At 40.0% G+C, this 26,770-nt stretch overlaps 1 protein-coding gene and 1 non-coding gene across 2 annotated transcripts in view; both read left to right on the forward strand.

Annotated features, from left to right (window-relative positions):
- Positions 1-26,770, forward strand: part of DNAH10 (dynein axonemal heavy chain 10) — a 54,515-nt gene that overhangs the window by 24,927 nt on the left and 2,818 nt on the right. Inside the window, exons 37-74 of the mRNA XM_052691065.1 lie at positions 360-551; positions 719-837; positions 1,004-1,162; positions 1,484-1,619; positions 1,736-1,858; positions 2,219-2,353; positions 2,658-2,874; positions 3,327-3,446; positions 4,347-4,492; positions 4,887-5,039; positions 5,657-5,917; positions 6,304-6,476; positions 6,846-6,939; positions 7,436-7,603; positions 7,906-8,094; positions 8,728-8,899; positions 9,794-9,997; positions 10,798-10,878; positions 11,372-11,569; positions 12,207-12,368; positions 12,923-13,097; positions 13,787-13,968; positions 14,927-15,063; positions 15,924-16,141; positions 16,515-16,736; positions 17,310-17,457; positions 17,665-17,944; positions 18,286-18,515; positions 19,849-20,122; positions 20,579-20,683; positions 21,177-21,331; positions 21,927-22,081; positions 22,271-22,454; positions 23,211-23,411; positions 24,580-24,789; positions 25,213-25,308; positions 25,965-26,136; positions 26,258-26,389. Of these exons, the coding sequence (XP_052547025.1) occupies positions 360-551; positions 719-837; positions 1,004-1,162; positions 1,484-1,619; positions 1,736-1,858; positions 2,219-2,353; positions 2,658-2,874; positions 3,327-3,446; positions 4,347-4,492; positions 4,887-5,039; positions 5,657-5,917; positions 6,304-6,476; positions 6,846-6,939; positions 7,436-7,603; positions 7,906-8,094; positions 8,728-8,899; positions 9,794-9,997; positions 10,798-10,878; positions 11,372-11,569; positions 12,207-12,368; positions 12,923-13,097; positions 13,787-13,968; positions 14,927-15,063; positions 15,924-16,141; positions 16,515-16,736; positions 17,310-17,457; positions 17,665-17,944; positions 18,286-18,515; positions 19,849-20,122; positions 20,579-20,683; positions 21,177-21,331; positions 21,927-22,081; positions 22,271-22,454; positions 23,211-23,411; positions 24,580-24,789; positions 25,213-25,308; positions 25,965-26,136; positions 26,258-26,389 (6,478 nt within the window). The remainder of the gene's footprint in view (positions 1-359; positions 552-718; positions 838-1,003; positions 1,163-1,483; positions 1,620-1,735; positions 1,859-2,218; positions 2,354-2,657; positions 2,875-3,326; positions 3,447-4,346; positions 4,493-4,886; positions 5,040-5,656; positions 5,918-6,303; positions 6,477-6,845; positions 6,940-7,435; positions 7,604-7,905; positions 8,095-8,727; positions 8,900-9,793; positions 9,998-10,797; positions 10,879-11,371; positions 11,570-12,206; positions 12,369-12,922; positions 13,098-13,786; positions 13,969-14,926; positions 15,064-15,923; positions 16,142-16,514; positions 16,737-17,309; positions 17,458-17,664; positions 17,945-18,285; positions 18,516-19,848; positions 20,123-20,578; positions 20,684-21,176; positions 21,332-21,926; positions 22,082-22,270; positions 22,455-23,210; positions 23,412-24,579; positions 24,790-25,212; positions 25,309-25,964; positions 26,137-26,257; positions 26,390-26,770) is intronic.
- On the forward strand, positions 13,999-14,070 carry TRNAA-UGC (transfer RNA alanine (anticodon UGC)). The gene has a single exon. It is a non-coding gene; the product is annotated as a tRNA-Ala (tRNA).

Raw genomic sequence — 26,770 nt, forward strand, 5'->3', positions numbered from 1 at the left:
GCTCAAGTGGTGCATCGTACTTACAAACAAAAGCTTTTTGATGCTGCAATAACTGCAGAATTTGGGAACATTTATAAAACAATTGTTTATTTTAGCATCAAATCAGGGAAATTGTAGTATGATCACTCTAGCCACACAGCATTTTGTTAATATAGTTGAAAAAGGCAGCATTCTTAACTATTGGTCAACTTAATCCTTTCAAGATGGCCTCTTTTCCACTAGTAGCTGAAGCCAAGAAAGCATTCTCAAAGCTGTACTAAAGTAATTGTGCAATGGTTTTTGGTGATGTTTGAAATTACTACGTATTAGGTAATTGGTTACCTGTTTGGTAGAGAGTGATTCTGCTGTGCTTTGTCTAGGAGGTTGTACTGATGAGAGCTCTACGAGATATGAATCTTCCTAAATTTGTGTTTGAAGACGTACCTCTCTTCCTTGGCCTAATCTCTGACCTGTTTCCTGGCCTGGACTGCCCTCGAGTCCGCTACCCTGACTTTAATGATGCTGTAGAACAAGTGCTGGAAGAAGGAGGTTATGTTGTTTTACCAGTTCAGGTATAAAAAATGTTAATTGCCTGAGTTTTTGTTGTAAACATGAGGCTGGATATGCATTGCTGCACTCCAGAATGGCTCCAGGAAAGCTTAGTAGGTATAGACCAGCTGCTGATCTTGTCCATAGACCTATGGATAGCAGTCTGTTGAATTAATATGTATTTTTTCAGGTGGATAAAGTTGTTCAGATGTATGAGACAATGATAACTAGACACACTACAATGGTGGTTGGGCCGACTGGAGGTGGCAAATCGGTTGTCATTAATGCTTTGTGCCAAGCCCAGAACAAGTAAGTGTACAATTTGATACATGGAAAGGTGGCTGTAAAATGACTTGTGTAGTCATATCAAAATCATTAATTGCTAGCCATAACGTATGCTTGGGTTATCATGAGGTGGTATTCTCATAATATAAATGTATACATAAATAATATTGCTTTCCTTTTGTATTTCTAGGCTGGGATTATTGACAAAGCTTTACACACTGAATCCTAAAGCTATGTCTGTGATTGAACTATATGGGATCCTTGACCCTACCACACGAGACTGGACAGATGGAGTCCTGTCGAACATTTTTCGGGATATCAACAGGCCTACTGACAAGAAAGAACGAAGGTAGACAGCTAGAAATTACTGTGATAATTTTAGGTACTGAATTTTATGTCAACTTTTATTTTTTTAATATAATACAAAATATTTGATACTATGCTAGTTCAGAAACAAATGATAAGTGAATGCAAAGTGTCTAAGGGTATCTTTCTATTTCTTGTGAGTTGTGTGCCTCAGTGAGATGAATAGAAACTATGCAGTTATCAAAAATGCAGGGGAGACTTCAAAACACCTGAGCTGACATTGATGCCTTTGATGGAATGTCTGAGTTCTGAAATATGTGACTGAAGTCAGAGATTATATATCCCTTGGCTCCTGTGTCCACAGGTACATTCTGTTTGATGGAGATGTAGATGCTCTATGGGTTGAAAACATGAATTCTGTCATGGATGACAATAAGTTATTGACCCTGGCAAACGGGGAGAGGATTAGACTCCAGTCGCACTGCGCACTGTTGTTTGAGGTAGGAGATGGCTGTACGTGGGAGGGGTTAGATGAGGCTAGATCTACACAGCCTGTAAAAGTGGTTACTCTGTCTATTCTTTGAAGGCATGATTATGTGGTATGATTATTTTACAGGTTGGTGACTTACAGTATGCATCTCCTGCCACAGTATCCCGCTGTGGAATGGTCTTCGTGGATCCTAAAAATCTGAAATACAAGCCTTACTGGCAGAAGTGGATGCAAGGAAGAGAAAATGAGGTGGGAATTTCTGCATTTGGTCATAGAGTGTTTTTTATTAAATACTGAACTGTAGAAAGAAGAGGGAAAAAAAACACAGAACATCTTTGTAAAGTCAGTCTCATCTTCTGAATTGGTTTATGGTTCATCTGTCATTAAGTTCTGAAGTAAGAAAACTTAGTTACTGTCACCTGATGAATGCAGATCCTCAGCTGCCAAAAAAACAGTCCGTATAACTGTTAAATTTCTTAATTTGCCTGTATTCTGTCACTCCTGTAAAAGCAATTATACTTGGTCAGCCAGGTGTTGATGGGAAACTGCTTTCACAGTCACCCTTCCACTTTTCTGTGTATTTAATTATTGTCCCTTTTTTTCCCTCAGCAAGAGAGAATTGAATTGAATCGTCTCTTTGAAAAATACGTGCCCTGCCTTATTGATATGATTACAGAGGGAGTTGTGGATGGCAAACAAGAAGAAAGGCTGAAGACCATTGTTCCTCAAACAGATTTAAACATGGTGAGGAATAGAAAATAAAGGTTGAAAGAGTTTATCTTAGAAGTGGAGCTGACTAATGAAGGCATAAATCTCCCAAGGAAATCACAAGAGTAGAGTTCACAGTGAAATCTCAGTTTGCTACCAAGAAACAATAGAAACAGTCAGTTCCTTACCAGTGCTATCCTGCTATGATTAATTCTTGTATCAGTAGATACATCTGTAAGGACCAAAGATCAGCAAACACTCAAACAGCTGAAAACATAGTAAGAGTTTTTACCTATCTAAATAGTGATTCTGTTTACACTTTTGACCTTTTTTACAACAGGTGGTTCAGCTGACTGTGATGCTGGAAGCTCTTCTTGTAGAAAAACCTGATGATCCTGATGTTCTAGAGTGCTTTTTCTTGGAAGCTTTATATTTTTCTTTAGGTGCTTCTCTTCTTGATGCTGGAAGAGTTAAATTTGATAAATACATTAAACATATTTCTTGTATGTCAACTGTTCATGATGAGAACATCCTGGCTAAGCCAGGGGAGCTGCCAGGTAGGATTTTATTGTAACATACTCCAAATCACGTTGATTATGTTGGAAAAGTCTTGGTTTCCTTGAAGTGAGAACATTGTTGTTCCTTACAGCTATCTGCCATGAAAATGTTTGATGTTCTCCGAAGGACTGTCACTGAAAATGTGTAGAGATACTATTGCTGGCTGACTCTTAGTTACTGGCTTACCTTCACAGAACTGTGCCAGCCAGAAAATGTAAAAAGTGAAAGGAAAAACAAAAAGGGAAATGAAAACCATTGGAAAAGTGCTTATTAATTGATAATATGACTCAAATACTGGACTAGGAGAATTTTGTTAGGTGTTTTTCTAGGTTAAATGACAAGTGGAACAGTGTTGCTCTACTTGACCCAGAATCACATCCTTTACTTTCATTTCAGTCTTAGGAAATGTTGACGTGTCCTAGGAACTTTTCAGCTGTTTAATGGTTTTCAGGTCAGCTGCCAACTTTGTATGACTTTCATTTTGATGGATTTCAAAAGAAGTGGGTACCTTGGATGCAACTTGTTCCTGAATATATTCATAATCCTCAAAAGAAGTTTCTTGACATCCTAGGTGAGTGTAAGATAAAAAAAAGTGGCAGTGTGCTTTTACTTTATAATATGTGAGTGTACTTAACGTAAGTGTCCTCACTGTGTGCTGAAGGGCATCCACTCTTTTTCAGTTTCTTGTGATGACAGAAACCAATTTATTTAATGTTCTTGTTAGAGTAGATTAGCAGGAATAGAGTTGATATTTACAGCACTGTGTAATAATGAAATGAGGAAGAACTTTTTTCAGTGCCTACAGCATTTTGAAAGAGTCAGAAGAGCAGAAGATTGATTTTTTTTTTTTTTGTGTGTGTGTACTTGGCCAGAAACTGAAAAAATCTCACATCACCGGTTCAAGTGCTCAGTAGATAAAAAATTCATTTTTAAGGCCATTATTGGTTGTTACTTGAAATGCTATATAATGATGACAAGCGCTTTTCATAGTTAAGAGTAAATTGGTGCAGGTTATTTTATAGTAAGATTCAGCAAGCATAGATTAATTTCACTGACACAATAGGTAATGATGTGGTCTATAATACTGTTCCTGATGGCAGGCTATTCACATAGAACAAAATTCATCTCTGTATGTTTCAGGGAAAAATAAGTCCTGATCCAAATATATCCTGATTATGTCCTTGGAATAGGGATTACATGGAATTTCACCAGTCTGTGGTGCTGCTGTGTGGAGAACTAATTTTCTTACATGTCAATAGGAAAAAAGAGCCCAGTGATAAAAATTGAGTAGCTGTGGTTAAGCAATTAAAGTTTTTCTTCAGCATTGTTAGTAAGTCGATATTTCAGGTTACGTCTTTGTGCAACTGCATGTTAATTGTGAATCTGATCCAGCTGTGTTCTATAAATATAAATTGCCTGGGCTGCACTGCCTTCAATTTTAACCTGCTGTTCTATTCATGATCTTTTTCAGTGCCTACAGTGGATACAACACGCACTACTTGGTTGCTAGAACAAATGGTAAAAATAAAACACCCAGTTGTTCTTGTAGGTGAATCAGGTACTTCTAAAACAGCAACAACGCAGAACTTCTTAAGCAGTCTGAACGAAGACCTTAATGTACGTATGAGGCATTTTGCCTTGTTTATAAAGCTGCATTTTCATTTTGTGACCCTGTGTTAAATTTCTGATCTGAAGCCTGAGCCTGTGAGTAGCAGTATTGACTTTGAGGCCTCATGTAGGTTCAGAGGTCTAACTGCAAGCTCAGGCCCAAATTGTAATGATGATTTGAGAATTCTTAAAGAAAAGAAATATTTTGTTCTCTTACTTTATCAAAGATTTAAGAAGAATTTTACTTCTTTGTTGTCTGTAATTCAAATGAGTAACTGAACCAGAGGAGTGTTTTTGATATGTCTGACAACTTAATATAAAGAATATTTTGTAGAATACTCTAGTTTGGAGGGGAACAAAAAAAGGTAAAAATCCATTCTTATCAATTTCCTCCTCTTTGCAGCTTCTCCTAGTGATGAACTTCTCTTCCCGTACAACATCAATGGACGTTCAGAGAAATCTAGAAACAAACGTAGAGAAACGAACTAAAGACACTTATGGCCCTCCTATGGGAAAACGTCTCATTATTTTCATGGATGATATGAATATGCCAAGGGTAAGCTGCCACTGGTTAGCAAGGTATTTTGGAAACATTTATGGTGGCACTGATGTCATGCCTTCATATACAGATTCAACTGTGTGAAAGGACTAGGTCTTATATCACAAGTCAAGGGGATTCGTGGAAGTACATAACTGCTTTTTAGTTTGGGAACTTCAGAACTGTGGGACTTGTCTGCAGTATGGAGTATTTCTGTCTATTGCAGTATTTGACCTCTAGATAAGAAATATTTCCTTTCGAATCACATCTTATAGAATCATAGAATTGCTTGGAAAAGACCTTCAAGATCATTAAATCCAACTGTAAATGGCATTAAAATCATTTGCCTGTGGCCTAATATTGTTTGCAGGATGTTTCTTGTAGAAACCTCCCTTTCTCTTTAGAATGGGAGCAGGAAAGGATGTGCATTTTTAGTTTATCGTGGAGAAGAGGCACTTTTATTGTATGAGACATCAGAATGAATGTTCACAGTCAGTGCCAGAGCTCTAACAAGTGTCATGTAGTCTGTGTAACGCTGTCCCAAGTAGGGAGCACAATATTTTCATGTTTATAGCAGTATTTGGCATGTTGATATACTGTGCTCTAAATATCTTGCTGCTTTTTGTGTTACAAAGGTTGATGAGTATGGCACACAGCAGCCCATTGCCTTGTTGAAGCTGCTGCTAGAAAAAGGTTTCTTGTATGACCGCAGTAAGGAGATGAACTGTAAAATGCTCCGAGATCTGGGTTTTGTCGCTGCCATGGGGAAAGCTGGAGGAGGTCGAAATGAAGTCGACCCTCGATTCATCTCACTCTTCAGTGTTTTTAACATACCTTTTCCTTCTGAGCAATCACTGAATTTGATCTACGCCTCCATCCTGAAAGGCCACACTGCGGTAATTTCACTCTTGTTGAAGGATTGCTTAACGGGTTTATTTTGAAATATGCACTCATTTTTGTGTTGTCACAGGATCTAAAAACATTTGTTATCAAGTTTCCTTCTCATTTAGAGAAGTAGTAGTTTTAGACCAATTTATTTTTTCTCTTGAGAAAACACTGTAGAAATTCCAGTAATTGAGTGTGATGTTATTTTCAGTGAAGATGCACCGTACCCAAAAACATTTAATTTCTGTATATGTGCAGGAATGCTGCACAGGAATACAAATTTCTAAAAATGTTTGCTCTAAGTTATTTGAAAAGCTGGAAAGCAGAATATTTGATAGTATTCAATTTTCTATGGGCAGTTGCATGAAAACATCTCTATTTGCTCTCATGTTTGCAGACGTTTAATGAGTCTATATCAGCTATCTCTGAGACCATAACAGTATGCACCTTGGAGCTTTATAAAAGGATTGTGTGTGACCTACCCCCTACTCCTTCCAAATTCCATTACATTTTTAACCTGCGGGACCTTTCCAGGGTCTATAATGGACTTATTCTTACAACCCCAGAGAGGTAAGAATATAAAAATTGTCTTCAGTAGTCCTTTACCTGTTTGTTTGGATGAAACTGGGGTAAAATGAGGAAGCTTGGTGCATGAAATCAATCACATCTCATTGCTTTTCATTAAACCTTCACCAGAGTGAGAAGATGTGCGGGAACATCCTTAATTGCAATACTACTTTTGATGACAAATGCTATTGCATTAATTTTCCTTAAATAAGATACCTGAAGGTAGTGATGCAATTTTTTTTATCTTTATGAAGAGGGAAAAAAAAAACAAAACCCAAAAACCAACAGTAGAAGAGTTTTAGAAAAAATCAGTCCAGACTTTTGATCAAATCAGTTTGCTTGGGTCACTCTGATATTTTGATATTAATGCAGGTTTCAAACGGTCACCCAGATGGTGAGAGTTTGGAGAAATGAGTGCCTGAGGGTTTTCCATGACAGGCTGATTAATGAAGCAGATAAAGCTTTGGTGAGTAGTTTCTTTCAACTTTCATTAGTTACTGAATATTACAGTGGCAACTAATTTGCCACAGCAGTGTTATCAACTATTGCATTCAGGTCTTGCAGTCATACTGCAGACTTGTCTAACTGCTGTGTTGTTACTACATTATCTTAAAATGTAATCTGTGGAGCTCTCTAAAATAAAGTAACCATGGCAGACTAAGTGAGCAGATCTGTTGAAGGAACAGATTTTTTTTTTTTAATAAGGTGTATTGCTTTCTATCTTAAATTTCTGCAGTCTGTTGACTTGAATGGTTCCTGAACTTCCTATTAGGCCATTTTGTATCATAGAACATAAAGGACATTGTGGTCTGGTTCTTCTGGTAACCTCACTAGCTTTCACTCTTGGAAATAAGTCAATATTTTAGCAAGAATGTGCATTATTAATATCACTCTTTTAAGTATCCCTGGACTCAAAAATACCTGCTTTGTTCTGTTGCCTAACTTATTTCTTACACACAAAGGTACAAGGACATATCAAAAACCTGATTGAAGAGAATTTCAGAGATGAATTGGAGCAGGCTATGAGGGATCCTATTCTTTTTGGGGATTTCAGGATGGCACTGAATGAGGGAGAGCCTCGTATTTATGAAGATATACAAGCCTATGATGTGGCAAAAAATCTCTTTCAGGTAGTGTGCTTCAGTTTGGAACCGTGTGTGATTTTTGTGTCTTTGCATGAGGAATGGGCAGGAAATTGCACCAAACAAGGTGAAATCAGTTTGTATGTGCACACATACAACAGTGTGCACAGAAGACTCTCATTTGGCATCTGGAATTATGAAAATTGAGGGTCAGCTATGGCAGTGCTTTCTAATTATTTATTTTCCTTGATGATCTTTACTAGCAATAACGCGGCTAAATGGGTTGTTATTTTATTAATGTTATTGTTTTCTTGGTCTCCTAGTAACGTTCTGACCACCTTTCTCTGCAGGAGATTTTGGAGGAATATAATGAGGCTAATGTTAAAATGAATCTAGTTCTTTTTGATGATGCTTTGGAACATTTAATCCACGTATATCGCATCATACGGATGGATCGTGGCCATGCCCTACTCATAGGAGTTGGAGGCTCAGGAAAGCAGTCTCTTACAAGATTGGCTGCCTTTACAGCTGGATGTGAGGTTAGTGTCTGTGCATCTTTGCAGTGAATGAAGACAAGGAAAGCAACAGTGGGATGAGGATTAAATTGGATGGGGATGAGAGGAGGAGGGGAAAGGCAGTCAAGATAAGATTAGGCTGGCATCTCTTCCATGTGAAGAGAAGAAAACAGTTTGCTAGGAGGCTGTGGGTGATCTGGGCAGGACGTTCTTGTTGCTTGAATCTAGATTTTGGCACTTGGGGACAGAAAACAAGGATGGGTTTTAGGGTCAAATCTAATAGTACCTAATTATTGCTTTTGTTGCTTATCTGTACTACAGCATCACTCTGGTGCTTCTCAAGGAACCCTAATGTGATTGATATTGTAATATTTTAGATAGGAAATGTTCCTCCTTCAAGAGTTTCTTAAGGAAACTGTTGATTTGGAGGGGAAGAATGAAAAGGGAGGGTGAATACAAAGGGCAGTCAAATTTTAAAATTGCAATCCTGTAGGTTTGTACAAATGTAATTGTTTGGAAAGAGTGCAGTGCATAAATTTACTGATGGATGGAGGCCAAACCAAAACCTTTCATCCAATCTAGTTCAAATTGAGTTTCAAAGTTACCATTATGTCTTGGGTTCATCTGTCTCTTCTTAATATTTGTTTGCATCCCTAGGTATTTGAAATCATCTTGACTCGGGGATATAGAGAAAATAACTTCCGAGAAGACCTGAAAAGCCTGTACCAGAAGCTTGGTATTGAGAACAAGTCAATAGTCTTCTTGTTTACAGATGGCCATGTAGCAGATGAGAGTTTCTTGGAGCTCATCAATAACATGTTAACTTCAGGTGACACACACAGCCTGAATTACTGCCAGTATAGTATTTGCTTGTGACTCAAATGCACCCTTGGTCCAGCTTTTACTATTTCACCCTATATTCTCTGCTGCTGTAGTTAGTTACACCTTTCAATACTACCTGAAATTATCTTGGCCTTACTGATGGCTTTTTGACATTGTATTGTCATTTATATGCATCTGGGGAGCCTAAAAGTGCACACTGATCATAGTTTTGCAGGAACCTCATGCTTTTTCCAAGACCAGAGTACAACTTCAGTTGTGTTTAATCACAAGCTCGCTTTTCTCTCATTTGCTTTTAAATAGCATTCACCTGAGCAGCAACAGCTGCTTGTATATAAATCTTAAGCTATAGTTTACTGTCTTTTATTGTATGCAGCTGGCGAAGATTAGCAGCTCTGTATGACCATCCTCTCTATAGAAGTTCATACAGAATCTGATTTTTTATCCCTTTTCTTGGTATGGTTCTCTCTGTTGTGTTCTGCTTAAGTCAGTCATTAGGTAACTTGTGCAATACGACCATTTGATGGAGAGACTGAAAATGTGATTGGTGGTTTCGAGACACAAATGAATGTTTTCCTTACATGAGTAAAAGCATTTTGTGTTCTTGTGACATTTTGTATATGTTGCTGAAGCCCAAACAAAACCAAAGCAATTATTCTTCTAAATCCCCTTGCATCATCTAAAGTATTTCCTGTATGTTGTCCATTATGGGTCATATGAGGAGGAGAAGCATAGAGAGATTAATAGGTTCATTTAGAACTGCCCAGAATCATTTTTGCTGAATTAGGTTTAATACTTGTCACTCTAGTTTCCCATTTGCTCTGTCCCCAGCCATATGGTTATAAGTTGTTCTCAGTAGCATTCTTCTGTCCATATGTTACAGGAATGGTGCCAGCCCTTTTTGCAGATGATGAAAAAGACACCATACTAAGTCAGATTGGAGACGAAGCTATTAAAGCTGGTATGAACCCAGCTAAACAGAGCGTCTGGCAATATTTTGTAAACAAATGTACAAGCAACCTTCATATTGTCCTGGGAATGTCCCCAGTTGGGGACAGTCTGAGAACGTGGTGCAGAAATTTCCCAGGTATCAATTATATACACTGCTTCATCCCTTCCCTGTCAAACACAGGTTTGTAGGCAAGACAAAATCTCCAGCAGACTGCCACAGCTAAAGCGAAGTGGAGGAGGTTTAATGATTACACATTTGCATGATGTTTTCCAGTTAAGTGCCATGTATCAGTGGATATTATTGACTAACGTTTAGCAGATCAGTTCATTTTCCAGCTGAACTGCTAGGAATCAATTAGTCATCCTCACTGAAGCGGAAGTATGCAGACTGCCTATGTGTGCAGCCTCTCCTCTATAGATTACAGAAGAATGTGACATATTAAATCATTATGAAACTAGGATATGGTGGTAAAAGAAACATTTTTATATCCAAAGCTAAAAGAACAGTGGGTTAAAAAGGACACAGCTAAGAGAAAAACCACCTGGGCTTGGTGGATGCTACTGCAGAACAGGTGGCTGAAAGATGTCCTAAAAGGACTGAGGAGACTCACAAATTGAGATGTACTGATGGGAATCCCAGTGTGGGCTTTAAAGTATCTAGTTGTTGCTCTTGAGTGCATCCTATGGAATGGTATAGCCTAAAGAATAGTGCAACAGGTCTAGCTGGACACAGATGCAATGCTGATTATTTACTATCAAGAAGGAAGTACTGGCTTTGTGCTAATTATTGTTCCTAAGTAGGAGCCAAATAAGACCGAACCTGAAAATTCTTGATGCAAACAAAGTTAAACTTGGGGCTGTCTGGCAAATTAAGATGTAGCTTTTCAAAGAAACTTTTCAGGCAACACTAAGGCAACACTATGCTTTTATTTTAAGGTCTTGTCAACAATACTGGTATTGACTGGTTCTTACCCTGGCCCCCCCAAGCTTTGTATGCAGTTGCAAAATCCTTTGTTGGTAAGTAAGATGTCAGTATTTTAACCCATTAATCCTTGGATAAGCCTAAGAAATGTATTCTTTACTTTGACTTTACTGTAGATGTTATCTTGCTTTCCTGTTGTGGATACTACCATAGATCTACAAGGATGATGCAATATCCCAGTAAACAAAAATGTTTTTGTTTGCCAGTTTCTTACTCAAAAAGGTTTAGAAGAAATGGCTAAGATTCAAGCCCGTAACTCTGTAGATGATATTACCTGGCTATCAGGATGCCTTTGTTCTCTTCTGAGCTCTATCTTGGCCTTGCTTTTTGTCCCAGGAAGCAGATTTTTAAGCCTGGCTTCAATGTACATTAGAGAAAGAAGATGGTGATTGGTCTACTATTAAAAAAATAAATAAGTATATTAAGAATATGCCAATTATAAAATAAATAAATAAAATATAAAAAATTATATATAGATAGATAATACATATATTTGTTTTATTTTATTTTAATTCTGACTAATTTTAGGAAGTAACACACGCATTCCAGCAGAGAGCTCCAAGATGGTGGTTGAGCACATGGTCATGGTGCATGAATCCGTAGGCATTTTCAGCAAGAGGTTTCTGCAGAAATTAAGACGTAGTAACCATGTCACACCAAAGAATTACCTTGACTTTCTCCATACGTATCCAAAATTGCTTGAGGAGAAAAATGAGTTCATTTTAGGTAAGACTGTGGATGTTTTCTCCTTTTTATTAAGTGATTTAAATACTTAGGGGAAACAAAAGGGGAAAAAAGAAAAAGTATAATGTGATGACAATGGGTGTAGATCCCTAATGTTACCCACATTATCCAAAAATGATGCTATCGATACCCAGTTTCGATGTTGGCTAACATCCTGGCCACATGTGATTGTTTGGATTCTGTCTAGTGCAGTGTTTACCCCAGATTCTTCTGTGAATGAATCTGAGCCAGGATTTCCAAACCAGACACTCTTCTGCTTGAGGAAGGGTGATTAGATCTGATGATAGTTCAGCCTAAGCCAAGGTTTGACGTTCTTCCTCAAACAGCAGTTGTTAATCATACTTCTGTGAGTACTGAGGTATGCAAAGAGCATCAGATATCAACAGTGCAGTAGTGAAAGCAAGTAGAGGTGCAGGGCCACTTATTGGCAACGCGGGTGACTTTAATGCTGGGGGAGACTTATGAAATAAAAAATCTTTCACAGCGATTTTCCTGTCATAACTGAGGTTGTTCTGTTGCAAAGTGCACCTATAAGCATGTCTACCTTCTGTGACATTATCTACTGCTGTGCAATAATACCAAGGGGTCACTAATATTTCTCACTTTTTTTCCTTTCCAGTACAATGCAAACGGCTGGAGAGGGGCCTGGATAAACTGAAGGATGCGAGTTTGCAGTTGGTTGAGCTGAACAAGAAACTCGCAGAGCAAAAGATCGTGCTAGCAGAAAAATCAGCTGCTTGTGAGGCTTTGTTAAAAGAGATTTCAGCAAACAAAGAAGTAGGTAAGTAGTTTACAACTGCTGAAGTGTCCCTCAGGCTAAGCAAGGCTTACATAGTCTGTGTTGGGTTGGAAGCTACTTTAAGAGCTTCAGATGCTTTTAGAGATGACCCTCTTGTTCTGCCTGTGCTGATGTAGGATGCTTCTAGAAGAGTAGGTCCTGCATTCTAACCAGATTCACATATTTCCTATATGTTTGGTCTACTTTACTTTGTGTACCTCAATACTATGCTCTCCAGCCCTTGTCTTCCCTTCGTAAGGTATAAGGAGTAAAGTGGGAAAGAGGCATTAGCAAGAAAGGGATCTTCTGTTTCAGAAATGCTTTCAGAAGGAAATCAGAGGGAAGCACAGTGTGAAGAGAGATTATCTATGCTTTGTGTGGAATGCTAATGGTATTCCCATCCTGGTGATGGATGGAGGCCTGTAAACACTGGCAAGCTAGAAATAAGAGGGTACTGACTTGGTAGTAATTCCTGATTTTGAGCTAAAAGCACGTAGTACATGTTCTGCAAGCAAATTTGAATAATCTACTTAGTGTCTTGCTTTTACAATTTGTAGCTGAAGTGAAGAAAAAACTGGCTGAAGAAAAAGCTGCAGAGATACAGGAACAGAATAAGATTATTGCTGTGGAGAAAAAGGCTGCTGAGACGGCTCTGGCTGAAGTCATGCCTATTTTAGAAGCTGCCAAACTGGAGCTGCAGAAGCTTGACAAGTCTGATGTTACTGAGATCAGGTAGTTCATTTAGATGTACAATAGCATAAATGCTTGGAAATTCATGGAGAGACCATTTTAGAGTCAGCCTTATTTCCTCATGGGCACAGCGTGGGTTATGATCAGGACAGCAGCTTCCCAGGTGCAGATGTCACAACAGAATCCACTGATTCCTAGCCCAGAACATCTCCTTGAGCCTGTTCTTTCTATTTTCGGTGCTGCTTTGATAGCATGAAAATGTTCTTTTCTGCTGAATTGCTTCTATTACTGTTTTTATAATACATTTTGTATTTGGGGACAGGTGTGAAATTGCATGCAGTCCTTGGCTCTCCCCAAAATAGTAAGAGCTTTTCATTCCCTGTCACACTTGTCTGGTTTCTTTTCTCTGGTAGATCTCTGGATTCTTTTGGTTCTATGCCTCCCAGTGAACAGCTGCTTGATTGCCCGAGGGAGAAATATGGATCATTGTTTTAGGCCTTTCACTGCTGAAATTCCTTAGTCTCTTACTGATCAAATTGTTTGAATGCAACAACCAGTTTTGAGCTCTCATCTAGCTAATTATTTCTTGTTTTGGCTGGATTATATTTTTCATTTTGTTTAAAATGTCTTATTTAATAGCTGTTGTTATGTTTCATTAGCAGTCTTGATGGGAAGCACAGATCTAGCATTGTGTTTTGTTTCCTCCATTGTCTTCTTCACTTGTTTCCTAGATCCTTTGCAAAACCCCCTAAACAGGTGCAAGCTGTTTTGGAATGTGTTCTTATAATGAGGGGGTACAAAGAATTAAGCTGGAAGACAGCCAAAGGAATGATGTCAGAAGCCAATTTCCTGCGATCCCTGATGGAATTAGATTTTGATGGCATTACTTACAGCCAAGTGAAATCTGTTCGAGGTAAAGTATTGACCAGCATGGATCATCAACGGGGATGTAGCTCAGTGGTAGAGCGCATGCTTTGCATGTATGAGGCCCCGGGTTCAATCCCCGGCATCTCCATTTTTGGAGCTTAGTCTTAAATATCTGTCAGTGACACCGACAGTGCAGGTTTGGCACCAAGCTGTGGGGCGGCGCTTCCAGCTCTGAGGGCGCTGCGTTTCTATGTGCTGTGATTCCATCAGCTGTAGCTGGAATGAAGGCAGCCCTGGTTCACATTGCAAGCTGTGTGCATGGCGATGCTCCCGGCCGTGTGCATGGCAGCGCTGCCAGGGCTGTGCCGGAGGGTGAGATTTCCCTTGTGCCACGGGACAGCACTGTCTGTGCTGCTGCCGATGTCGCTCTTTTGGGGAATTGGATTTTTCAGATGTGTTACAGCCGGTCCTCGTACACTTCAGTTTGGAGCAGGCAAGAAGCAAGCAGGACAGTGGAGCAGGCCTGCTGTTCTGCCTTTGGATATTCAGAAAGCAGCACTATGATCTTGATCATCATGCAGCAATTGAGATGTGATTTGTACACAGTGAGAAGAAGATAAGCTGTATATAAAACTGATGAGTCAAGCTTTGCAGATGATCACAAGGATGTGATCTGGAGTGTTCCCATTAAGAGCTGAACTTTGCACTTTTAACAAAATGGACGGCTGTAGAGAAAGCAAACCATGACCATGAGGCATGCTGGAAAACTGAATGTGCTACTTTTTTTTTTTTTTTTTTTGAGTAGGAACTTGAGAAATCACTAGCAGTATTGATGTATGGTTACAGCCCAGTGCCTTCATCGTAAGTTCGGAATCTTTTCTATTCTGACAAACGATTCATATGATCTGTTACAGTACTGCTCAGTATTGCTGTACGGAAGCCTTATTTCTCTAAAGATTGCTGCACTATAACTTGGCTCACTTGCAATATCTTTGTCCTTTTAGCTGTGTTGAAGAGTCTTAATACCACCTTCACTGAGATGGAACTTGTTAGCAGAGCTGGCCTGGGAATGCTGAAGTTTGTTGAAGCGGTGATGAGCTACTGTGATGTAGTTAGAGAAGTCAAGCCAAAGAGAGAGAAGGTACAGTGTGTGAATTCAGACTCTGAGGAGGATGAAACATGAATCATCAGAAAAATAACACTTGGCGATTTCATAGCGTGAAGTCTCTGAAGTGCTTCAGAAGAGGTGTTTAGAAATATTGCAGCATGGGTGAGGAATGTGCAGTTATTATGTGCTGTGTCTGTTGTGCTGTCATGCTGTGGTATGGGTTCCCATCCTAGTGCTGGGAGGAGGTGAGAGAAATGGGGCCAGGTGGAATTTGATAGTCTATGCTCAAAAAAGCAGTTTTTAGCTGTCTACTGAAAACATGCTTGAAAGCACGTGGCATTTGGACAGAGCAGAGCTCTGTTACACATCCATGCCACTTGATTGCAGACCTTTTAATTAAAATTTTTTAGAAAGACTGGGACCTTAGCTGTGTTATGAAAGGAAATCTGAGGACACTGGGAAAATTTCTAACAGAAAATCTGTTTACGTGCAGCTGACTCCTGATAAAGTATATTCACTAGGTGGTGGGCCTGACTATTTTTAAGGTCTTAAGGTCACTGTTATTAAGCAGACAAACCTCCTTTTTTGTCTGGGATGGTAGTCCTGCTCACCTCCGATGTTGGCAGGACTGCTTCCATGCTTATTATAGCTTATGTGGTGAGAACTCTGCTTTAGGAAGTTTATCTGCTTTGTAACTGCAGTTTCAGACCATGAGGTAAATGCTTAGGATGGGGAGAGGCGGATGAGGAATGATGGCAGTTATTTTGGTTTACACCATTTATTACCATGATGCTTTAAAATACACAGGATAGCCAGAAGGAAGAACTTGAGATTTCTCTCCAAAACCCCTCTTTTCTCTGATAATACTCTTTATATTTTCCTTCATAATATAGGTGGCAAGGCTAGAACGGAACTATTACTTAAGTAAGAGGGAACTGAAAAAGATAAACGCAGAGCTATCTACAATTCAAGCTGAGCTTAAAGCTTTGGGGGACAGATATCAAGAGGCAATAAAAGAAAAGCAACAGTTACAAGAAGAAGCAGAGATTATGCAGAGAAGACTGGAAGCTGCTGACAAGCTCATCTTTGGCTTGAGATCTGAGAACGAGAGGTAAGCGTAGATTCAAAGAAGAATGTTCTTGACTTCAGAGGATCATATGCCAGGAATAAAATCTTTCAAACTGAGATATTTTTGGAAATGTCTTTCTCTGATTATTTTTTTTTCCCTGCTGCTAGGGGTTAATATGCATTCTAAATAATATTCATTAGATCTTGAAAAGTAGTAATAATGATTTTTAATGCAGGACAAAAAGGTTTACTAAGGTTAAAAGGAAGATGGTTCAATCCTACTCAGTGTCATCACAACGACTGACAGTAAATGTTGTGGTTGTCTCTCTCAATCAGTAGACAAAGTAGCAGCAGTTGGAAAAGAATCCCCACCCCCTGTTACAGATTCACCCAGGATCCCCTTATTTTTCTGTCAGGTGGGCAAAGGAACTAGAGGACCTCAAAATGCGAAAGGTGAAGTTGCTTGGAGATTGTCTGCTCTGCGCTGCCTTTCTGAGCTATGAAGGAGCATTCAGCTGGGACTTTCGTAATGAGATGATTTATCAAGTGTGGCAAGAAGACATTCTTTCACGAGAGATTCCTGTCAGCCAGCCTTTTAGGTTAGAAAGCCTCCTGACTAATGAGGTGGAGGTTAGCAGGTATGTCCAGTCAAGAAGTTAGTGACTACTGTATGTGAAATCATGAAGTGGGAGTCTGAATCTGTAGCACAGAATTGGCATTGTGCATTGAAGTGTAGGTGGAAAGACCATTTTACTTCATGCCACAAAGGTGGCAAGGAGACAGTGATTTTCCTGGTAGACAGAGGCTATTTGTTATAACAAACCATTGCTCTTTATAATACAAGGGCATTCACTGGACCTATATGCATACCTTTTTATTAATTATCTATAGTATGTATTCCACCCAAGGTTTAACAGCAGTCTTTTCATTCACTTCAGTAAATTTGCAATTAAACCTATAACCAAGTAACCCAAATTTCAGCTGCTGTGTGAGTCCTCAAATGCAAATGCAGCAGTCTGAGTTTTGAGTAGTGTAGTTAAAATGTCTCAATGAGTCAGTCTGAGTTTTGGCACTGCTCTTGCAATCACATACGCTGTATGTTTGCCTTGTGTTTCTAATAGTATGCACAAAGGATTGCATGGTTTTAAGGACTACTGAAGTTATCTGCTCTCCCATCAAGTTTTTGTTCCAGTTTGGTCTTTGCTTCCTAGGTGGGTTTCCCAAGGATTGCCTCCGGATGAGCTCTCCATCCAGAATGGCATTCTGACAACATATGCAAGCCGTTTCCCACTCTGTATTGACCCACAACAACAGGCTTTAAATTGGATTAAGAAGAAAGAAGAAAAAAATAACCTGAGGGTAAAGATAAACAATGATTTCACCTTTTGGGGACTGATGGTTTTTTGGGATGTTGGCCAGCCTCAGTACAAGCAAAGTAGTGTAACCAAAAGGCTGTGTTGCTTGTGTTTTTCTCAGCTCCAGGATGGAATTTCATGTAGGACAATGTCACAGTCAGAAGCATAGTCGGAAGTTCTGTTTTCATATCTTTCCATTATTCTCTTGCAGATGGCTTCCTTCAATGACCCAGATTTCCTTAAACAACTAGAACTTGCCATAAAGTATGGAAGTCCTTTCTTGCTGCATGGTGTTGATGAATACATTGATCCTGTGATAGACAATGTCTTAGAGAAGAATATCAAAGTTGCACAGGGGCGAAGATTCATTGTGCTGGGTGACAAAGAGGTTGACTATGACAGTAATTTTAGGTTGTACCTGAACACCAAATTAGCAAACCCAAAGTATTCTCCTGCTGTATTTGGGAAAGCTATGGTTATCAATTATACAGGTAAGCAGTGTGTGTCCATTAACAAAATAGTCATTATGCTGTTTGGGGCCTGGATGGTTATCTGAAAAAACAAACTTTAACATTTAAGAGTCTCCCTAATACTTATCATCTGATTTAATATAAAATTCTTCTCACTTCTCTCTCTTAATCTGAAACACAAGCGAAGATCTAGTCTTATACCTGTCAGGCTGGGATGCATTGGTACAATTCATATACAGTTATTATCCAAGCCGCTTCGTTGCCTTGCTGTGGTTTTATGAGATGATCAAGGTGAAATGAGTTGTCTTAAAAAGCTATCCTTGTTCTTTTAAGAAAGGCTGTGTTCTGTGTTTTATCTCTAGTTACGCTGAAGGGCCTCGAGGATCAATTGCTCAGTGTTATTACGGGTTTTGAAAGAAGGGAATTGGAAGAACAGAGAGAACAACTCATCCAGGAGACGAGTGACAATAAGAACTTGCTGAAAGATCTGGAAGACTCTCTCCTTCGGGAACTGACATCTTCCACAGGAAACATGTTGGACAACATAGACTTGGTGCAAACCATGGAGGAGACAAAATCCAAAGCTACTGAGGTACCAGCTGGTTGTTAGTTTCAATTTTTTTGTTTTTGTAGGATATGTACTTATGGAATCTCTTCTTTTTTTCTCATTGTGTTTCATTTTCTCTCGTGAGAACTCTTCATTCCTTTCAACCTAGTTCTTAGCTTCCAGAATGAATGTGTTGTATCTTTCAGTTTTGAGCACTATTTGTTTTGCATCAGAGAACATAGTCCAATTTTCAGGAAAGTCATTATTAGGACCAAAGTAGTAGTTGTTCACAGTTTTAAAACAAAGAGTAGGTGATGTATTTCTTTCAGCTCTGAAACAATCTTTGTCTTGTATCATATTGGATCTGAAATGGAATTTCAAGTTATTTGTTGCTCAGGGAAGGTGTAAGGTATCTGTCCTTGGAGGCTTACAGGCCTTAGCTGGGCAAAGCCACAGATGACATGACCTAGTGGTGGCAGTAGTCCTGTTTTGGACAAAAAGTTGAAGTAAATAACTCCAGAGGGTCTTTCCCATACTGTTTCTATGATCCTGTGCTAATCTCTGCCCTTAATTTCCATAAATACACGGAGTGGGACTCATTTATTCTAACCTGTGATTTTTGAAATTTGTCCTTCTTTAGGTTTTCTCGCCCAGATTCCCTATATAGTCAACAGTGAGAGGCAGGCAGTGGGAGGGCATAGAATCATAGAATCATAGAATCACCAAGGTTGGAAAAGACCTAAAAGATCACCCAGTCCAACCGTTCACCTATTCCCAATAGCTCCTACTAAACCATGTCCCTCAACACAACATCCAGCCTTTCCTTGAACACCCCCAGGGTCGGTGATTCCACCACCTCCCTTGGCATCCATTCCAGTGCCTGACCACCCTTTCTGAAAAGTAATACTTCCTCATGTCCAGCCTGAATCTCCCTTACCGTAGCTTGAATTCTTTTGACTTTTCTTTTGACTTTTTCCCCTGCTGCACAACTCTTTTGACTTAATTCAGGTGTCTCCAATTGAACGGGGACTGTGCTTCAGCACTCAGCAGTGTCTTTTCTTCTCCACAAGCTATAGAGCCTTATCTTTGTACAGAGTCCTAAGAGAAATTTAATGTATTTAAAGCATTTAAAGATGAGTGACTTGCATTTTTACACAAATACGGTCTTCTTAAAAGGAGGCTAATATGTGAACATTACTCGTCTTCAGTATCTTGCCTCCTCGTGTTTGTGTGCTTGTAACACACGCTGTTAATTGCAGTATTTTTACATCCTATATGTTCATCACTGTTGCTTCAAAATAGCTTAGTACACTGATTATATTTGTATATTAATATGTCAGTGCATTAATTAGACCTGTATAAAATCAATGACTGGCAGGTGATCGAGAAACTTCATCTGGCTGCGACAACGGCGGCGGATATTGATCAGCTTCGAGACGGCTACAGACCAGCTGCCAGGAGGGGGGCCATTTTGTTCTCCGTTTTGTCTGAAATGGCAGTGGTCAACATCATGTACCAGTACTCCCTGGTCTCCTTCTTAGAGGTTTTTGGACTCTCTCTTCGGAAATCCATGCCCAGTCCTATTCTTCCCAAGAGGTTAAAAAACATCGTGGACACGTTGACTTTCAACACCTATAACTATGGCTGCACAGGTGAGTGCAGTTTAATGACAGGTGAGTGCAGTTTAATGACAGGTGAGTGCAGTTTAATGACAAGCTGATGCTCTGCTGTTCACCAGCTTTCAGCTGGTTTGCAGTAGAGAGGCAAATTATCAAACAATAACAAATTCACTGATGCTGAGTTTTCAGCATAGTTCCTGGCTTACAATCACTCCCTTCTATCTGAAGTATGCATATTACAACTGAATTAAAGAAAACCTTTCTTAATCCAATTGCAAACAGCTAATTGCAGATACGGATCTTACGTTCCTGGGTGTTTCTCACAGATGCCATTTTGACAAACTTGTACTCAGTCTGTAGTTCTGTAAGCCTGATCCAAACCCCTGTCTTCAGTCACCTTGATCTTCGTGGGGTGACCAGGTGCAGGATGTAGATTTAAAACACGTGGGGCTGGAGCAGATTTTTGAAAATGTTGTCCTTTTTACATAGGCTTGTTTGAGAAGCACAAGTTATTGTTCTCCTTTAATATGACTGTGAAGATAGAGCAAGCTGATGGCAGAGTTCCCCATGAAGAACTTGACTTCTTTTTAAAAGGTAATGTGAATATATTTGTATAGAAATATATATGTGGTGATAGCTAGAAGATCCTTCCAAGATAGATTTTGACTGAAGATGATTCGTGATAAATGCTAGCACATGAAGTCAGCTGAAATATGTTGTTTTACATGAGTTGTGGATTTTGCTATTGGTATTTTTTCACTTTGTTAAACAGCGAAGAGGTGAATCTCTTTTCACTATAAATGCTGACAAATCTTGTGTTAGCTACAGATAATGAGAATGTTGCCTGAGAAAGTAATCTCTAGTTATTTTCTAACTACTTATAAGTAGAAATGCGTGCAAAGATACAACGTTGGCTTTTGCAAGCACTTGTAAAATGCTATGTTTACTTCAGCAGACCAGTTTAATCTCACAGTGCTTCCAGAAACAAATTTCCAAACGGTTTCTCTGTGTGGTGGGACTGTATGTGTGGTCATGTACCAGAGAATTTATGACATGGACATTCACTTCAGTTTCTCATTGTGACTAGGCAATATGTCCCTGGAGAAGAGTGCACGAAAGAAACCGTATGCTTGGCTTCCAGATCAAGGCTGGGAAGATCTAATTCGCTTGTCTGAACTATTTCCTGAGCAATTTGAATCTCTTCCAGATGATGTGGAAAACAATCCAGATGTATGGAAAAATGTACGTGCTTTTCTGCAATGCTATTCTCTTTCCTTGTTTTTCTTCTGGTATTAAATGTTCAAGTATGATGCAGTGTGCCATAGAACTCTGTAGGAGGCATGTCACCACTGGTGCTTTCTGTCAAGGCGTTGCTTTTCTTCTTGAACTGAGTGATTGGCTTATTTGCAGAAGAATTAAGGTTCTTGTTATGAAATAACCACCCCCCCAAATCTTCTGTGCTGTACTGTACGTGTTTTATTTTCCAGTCATATGCCTTGATGAGTTCTTTGCCCTGTTCGAGTCAGTGGAATTTTTGCTGTTGATTTCAACAGTCAGTGTTTCGCTGTCGTTATTGTACTGCTACATCACACGAGGGCTGCTCTGACAGCAGTGCCTCCTCCCACAACACCGAGGTGGACAGTGGTGGTGTGGCAGTAGAGGCTGAACCTTCCAACCAATGCTTTGTACTCAGAAAGCTGAAACTTTTTAAATTTCTTGACAGTGAATTGAGTTTCTTCTTTGTTTCTCTTGTGCCGAATTGTTTTTGCTTTTCCTAGTAATTTCATTGATAGATCCACTTGATCGATCTGCATTGTCTGCCACCTTTTCTTGCCAGTGGTATGATACAGATGCCCTGGAGCAGATGCCATTCCCCATGCACTACCAAGACAGCCTCACAAACTTTCAGAAACTCCTCCTCCTGCGGTGTTTCCGAGTGGACCGAGTGTATCGGGCAGTGACAGACTTTGTGATGCTGACCATGAGTGAGAAGTGAGTCGCTCTTGTTTCAAATGTAAATGGCTTGTGTATTTCTCCTACACAGTGCAGCATCTTTTTTCTCTGTATTATTTCCATGTGCAATCTGAAATGAATGTTGGTGTCTGTATTAAAGCCGTCTTTTACACAACAAAATTGATACTTTTTTTGTAGAGCAGCTCACTGTGCTTCTTTTCCTACCAGATACGTGCAGCCCCCCGTGATCAGCTTTGAAGCTGTCTTTGAGCAGAGCAGTCCTTACTCACCAGTTGTCTTTATCTTAAGTCCTGGCTGTGATCCCATTAGTGACCTCATGAAACTGGCTGAGAGGACAGGCTTTGGAGGGGACAGACTCAAATTCCTAGCCATGGGACAAGGCCAAGAACAGGTAACTTCAGTGGGAGGGTCAGGACGTTCTGTGGGCACTGAGTTGGCATGTGAATTGCAAATCATGCTTTTACTGTCATGGGCTTGTCCAAATTTCCTTTCTGAAGGCCATTGAAAATGAAGTTAATTTGTGCTTTGGAAATAGAATACAATTTGCCAAACTAGAAATAATGCTTTTATGTAATGTGCATTTGGTTGCTAGGTTGCTTTTATGGCTTTTATGTTCAGCTGTTAAAAAGTAGTTGAGCTGAAAAGATGTTGCTCTGTAGCCTTTCAAAGTAAGGACAGGGGTTGATGTGAAGTCACAGTGTTAGAAAAACATGTTCTGCTGCTTTTTCTGTCTTTCCTGTAGGTTTTTTTTTTGTTTTATTATGGACCCTTAGGCTGAAACATCCACAGCTTAGCAACTGCTGAATTTGCTGTGATTTTGGACAGTGGAAGAACTCTGAGAAGCTTCATTTAGATCTCCCCTTGTTAGACTCTCATCACCATCCTTTTCTGGGCCATGTACACTACTTCAGTGTCTTGAAGTGTTTCAGCAATCTACATGACTTTAATTTCAAAAGGGATTAATGAAAAAACAGCAACTGTTTGTGATATTGGTGCAATTCCATTTGCAGGGAAGAGTATTCTATTATAACTAAAAGACTGGGTGTGTTTGCTGGCAAGAAGAAATCTCCTGCACTGACCCTGAGAGTTGGTTTGCTTTCATGGTAAGGGGAGTGTTCCTCACAGACCGTTCTTTTTGTCTCTTAAGATTGCCCTGCAGATGCTGGAGAACGTGGTGGTGAGAGGAGAGTGGCTGATGCTGCAGAACTGTCACCTTTTGGTGAGGTGGCTTATCACTCTGGAAAAGGCCCTGGAGAAAATCACAAATCCTCACCCAGACTTTCGCCTCTGGCTGACGACAGACCCAACCGAGGGCTTCCCCATTGGGATTCTGCAGAAGTCACTGAAGGTGCTGTGTGGAAGCCCAGGGGCAGGGCATGTCCTGTGTGCTCAGCAAAACAGGCTGATCTGGGGAGGAGTGGGACCTGAATGCAGCATGTTGACTTGGGCTGTGTACAAGCTTTTTGTTTTCGTTGTCCAGATAGGTTTTTCATCGTCTTGTTTATTTTCTGGTGATTATTTTTTCCTTTGGATAACGGCTGTTAAGCAATTTCTTTTTCTGGGGCTGTTATTTTAGCATAGAGCTTTGTGAGTAAACCTGGAGATGTGACAAATACTCTTTACATTCATTCAAATGCTGTCACAGATACAGTATATCCGAGAGCCAGAAATAGTCCTGTCACTCCTGGTGCAGAGCTGAGGTCTGTCTAGCCTGGCTGTAGTGTCAGTGGAGCAGACACTGTAATAGGATAACGATTTCCAGTTGCTACTTCAGGCTGCAGCATTTATCACAAGCAAGCTGAGCTGATTATTTTGAAGGCACAAGCCATGATGCAGTTCTAGTTTTCTATTGTGTGGCTGCTTTACTTCTGCTGTGGTGAACCAGTCCGTAAATGTAATAACTTTATTTCATAGAGTAGATGGCGGTGGTGTATCAGATCCACCCACTACAGTGGATCCACCCAGTGCTCTGCTTTATCACTGATAGCTCTGCAGTGTTCACCTCAGCACTGCTTCTTGCCTCAGTGGGGAGAAGTGAGCACAAACACATTTCTGATTTCAGATTGCACACATGCACTTTCTAGGTCAAACCATAGGCAGCATGGTTTTACAGCACTTTGACAATGCTGCCAGGAAGCTGACCCTGCTTTCATTTGATAATTAGTAATGTCACGTTAAAGACTTAAGCCATCTTAATGTTGTGGTATGTAGGACACAGCAAAATATATAAATTACTATTACTATTTCAGTAGATTAAATCAAAAAGTATGATAAGCCATTAATCTTTCCAATAAATAACTATTTCTAAAATAATACCAGATTTCTTTTCACATCTCTGCTAACCTTGATAAAAGGTCAGGTGCATATCTTTACATACAAAAAAGTCCCATATTGGCATGAATTTAGAAGGCTGATCAGTTTTTTAGGCTTGCATTGTATAATTTTGCATGATACACTTACTGCTTGTTTTCCTGATGCTATTCAGTAACTGATGGTGTCCCTGATTATTGTGACAGGTTGTAACAGAACCACCAAATGGTCTGAAACTGAATATGCGAGCCACCTACTTCAGAATTCCCAAAGAGGCCTTGGATCAGTGCCCACATCCTGCCTTCAAATCCTTGGTCTATGTGCTGGCATTTTTCCATGCCGTGGTTCAGGAGAGGAGGAAGTTTGGGAAGGTTGGCTGGAACGTACCGTATGATTTTAATGAATCTGATTTCCAGGTAAGAAAATAATGACAACGACTCTTATGTTCTTGAGTTGCTCAAATTACTTTTGAAAACACATAATCTATCCAGCTTCAATCCTTTCTTGCAATATAATTTATATTAACTCTGTTTTGTTGTTGCTGTGGTCTCATGTAGATTCACGATCTTCTATAATGTCAATTGTGATCACATTAAGGCCACAGAACTTATTGAGATTCTCAGTCATTTATGTTTGTATTTATATATGTTGTTTACATAAATGCATTTATTTAATAGCCCTCCCGTAGGGGTTTCTTTCCTTAACAAGATGTATGCTTTCTGTTTCACTTTGTTGAGGAAGAAACTATTGTTAGTTTTCAAACAAGAACTGTGTTAAGTAAAATCATGGATGTGTGTAGCTGATTTTTGAATCTTGTCTTGTTTTAACGTCTTTATTAGGTCTGCATGGAAATTCTTCACACATACTTGACAAAAGCTTTCCAGCAAAATGATGATAAAATCCCCTGGAGCAGCCTCAAGTATCTTATTGGTGAGGTGAGCACCTACACTGTCACTAAATAATCCCTGAGCCGTGTCATAACATAGAGATGGTTCAGAATCTCTTCTGGGCAGTCCTGAAACTCCTGAGCAAGTCACTTGTCACTGCCTCAATAAACAGGGGCCACTGTGTTTAACTGTATAAGAGGGGAGTGATGATGCTTAATTCTGAGAGAACCTTTGGGATCCTCTGAGGAAAGGCACTGAACAGCACAACTTTACAGTACTGTTAGTGCAGTGGACCGTGACTGATGTGAGAGCTGTACAAACAGGTATTTCCAAAGCATGCTGTCCTTGCTGTGTGCTGTGCAGCAGCTGGCCGGTTCAAAGTAGCTGCTGCCACACAAAATCTTACAGGAAGTTGTTATTATTTGGCAGCATTGAATCACAGCTGATCCTGAGCTGCTACTGAGGAAGTTGCTGTTGCATGTATGTAAATACTTCACCAGGACTGGCTATCAGGAGTTGCCCAGAACAGCTTCCCTTGAGAAGGAGCTAGAGGAAGCCTTTAAGAGAGACAGCCTTATACTCACACTACGCAGCCACTGCAATAGCAAAATGCTTTGGACCTTTCAGTGTTTGTTCTTTTTTTTGTTAAACTCTGTTTGCTGCCTCAAAAGCCAGTGGTATGTAATTAGTGTAATTATGTCTAGGTCATGTATGGCGGCCGTGCCATTGACAGCTTTGATCGTCGCATTCTGACTGTCTATATGGATGAGTACCTTGGTGATTTCATATTTGACACATTCCAAACATTTCATTTCTATAAAAATGATGAGGTTGATTATAGGATTCCACAAGGGACGGTAAAAGATGACTTTGTTGGTAAGCAATGCTTTCTCTTAGGTAAATTAGCAATAAATAAAATAACTCTACTTGCTCTATGTGTGCTCTGGTGGCTGTAGCATAATGTATGCATCACTATGAGGTGTGTTTTGTGTTGCAGTGGCAATAGAATGTCTGCCCCTCACCAACACTCCAGAAGTATTTGGTCTTCATGCCAATGCTGAGATCGGGTATTACACACAGGCAGTTCGTGGTATATGGTCTCATCTTCTTGAACTGCAGCCTCAAACAGGTACATCCACCACCACTTTGGACTGCAAATAGGAACTAACGAGGTGATGAACTGCACTGCAGGGATTGTGGTACCAAGTATGCTGCAGCCCCACAGCAGTCTGGGTCCTTTGGATTCCCACAGGCTGGCACTGAGGAGCTGCTGCTGCAGCACGGCTGGGCTCTGCCTGCCAGCACATGTAATGGCCTCACGGAGCAGAGGCAGCAAAGAACAGGGACTGAGAGGGAAGGAAAGCAGCTGAGCTGCTGAGCCCTGGCAGCAGGGAGTAGTTCAGCACGTGCTCAGAGGAAGTGCTGGGCATGCAGGGAGTCTGCTGGTGCAAAGGTCAGTGCTGCACAGGGTGGGTAAAGAAGTGGGCGCCAGGCAGAGTCAGCCTTCAAA

Source organism: Tympanuchus pallidicinctus, unplaced genomic scaffold (genome assembly GCF_026119805.1).
Source record: "Tympanuchus pallidicinctus isolate F22 unplaced genomic scaffold, pur_lepc_1.0 scaffold28, whole genome shotgun sequence".
NCBI classification, from domain to species: Eukaryota; Metazoa; Chordata; class Aves; order Galliformes; family Phasianidae; genus Tympanuchus; species Tympanuchus pallidicinctus.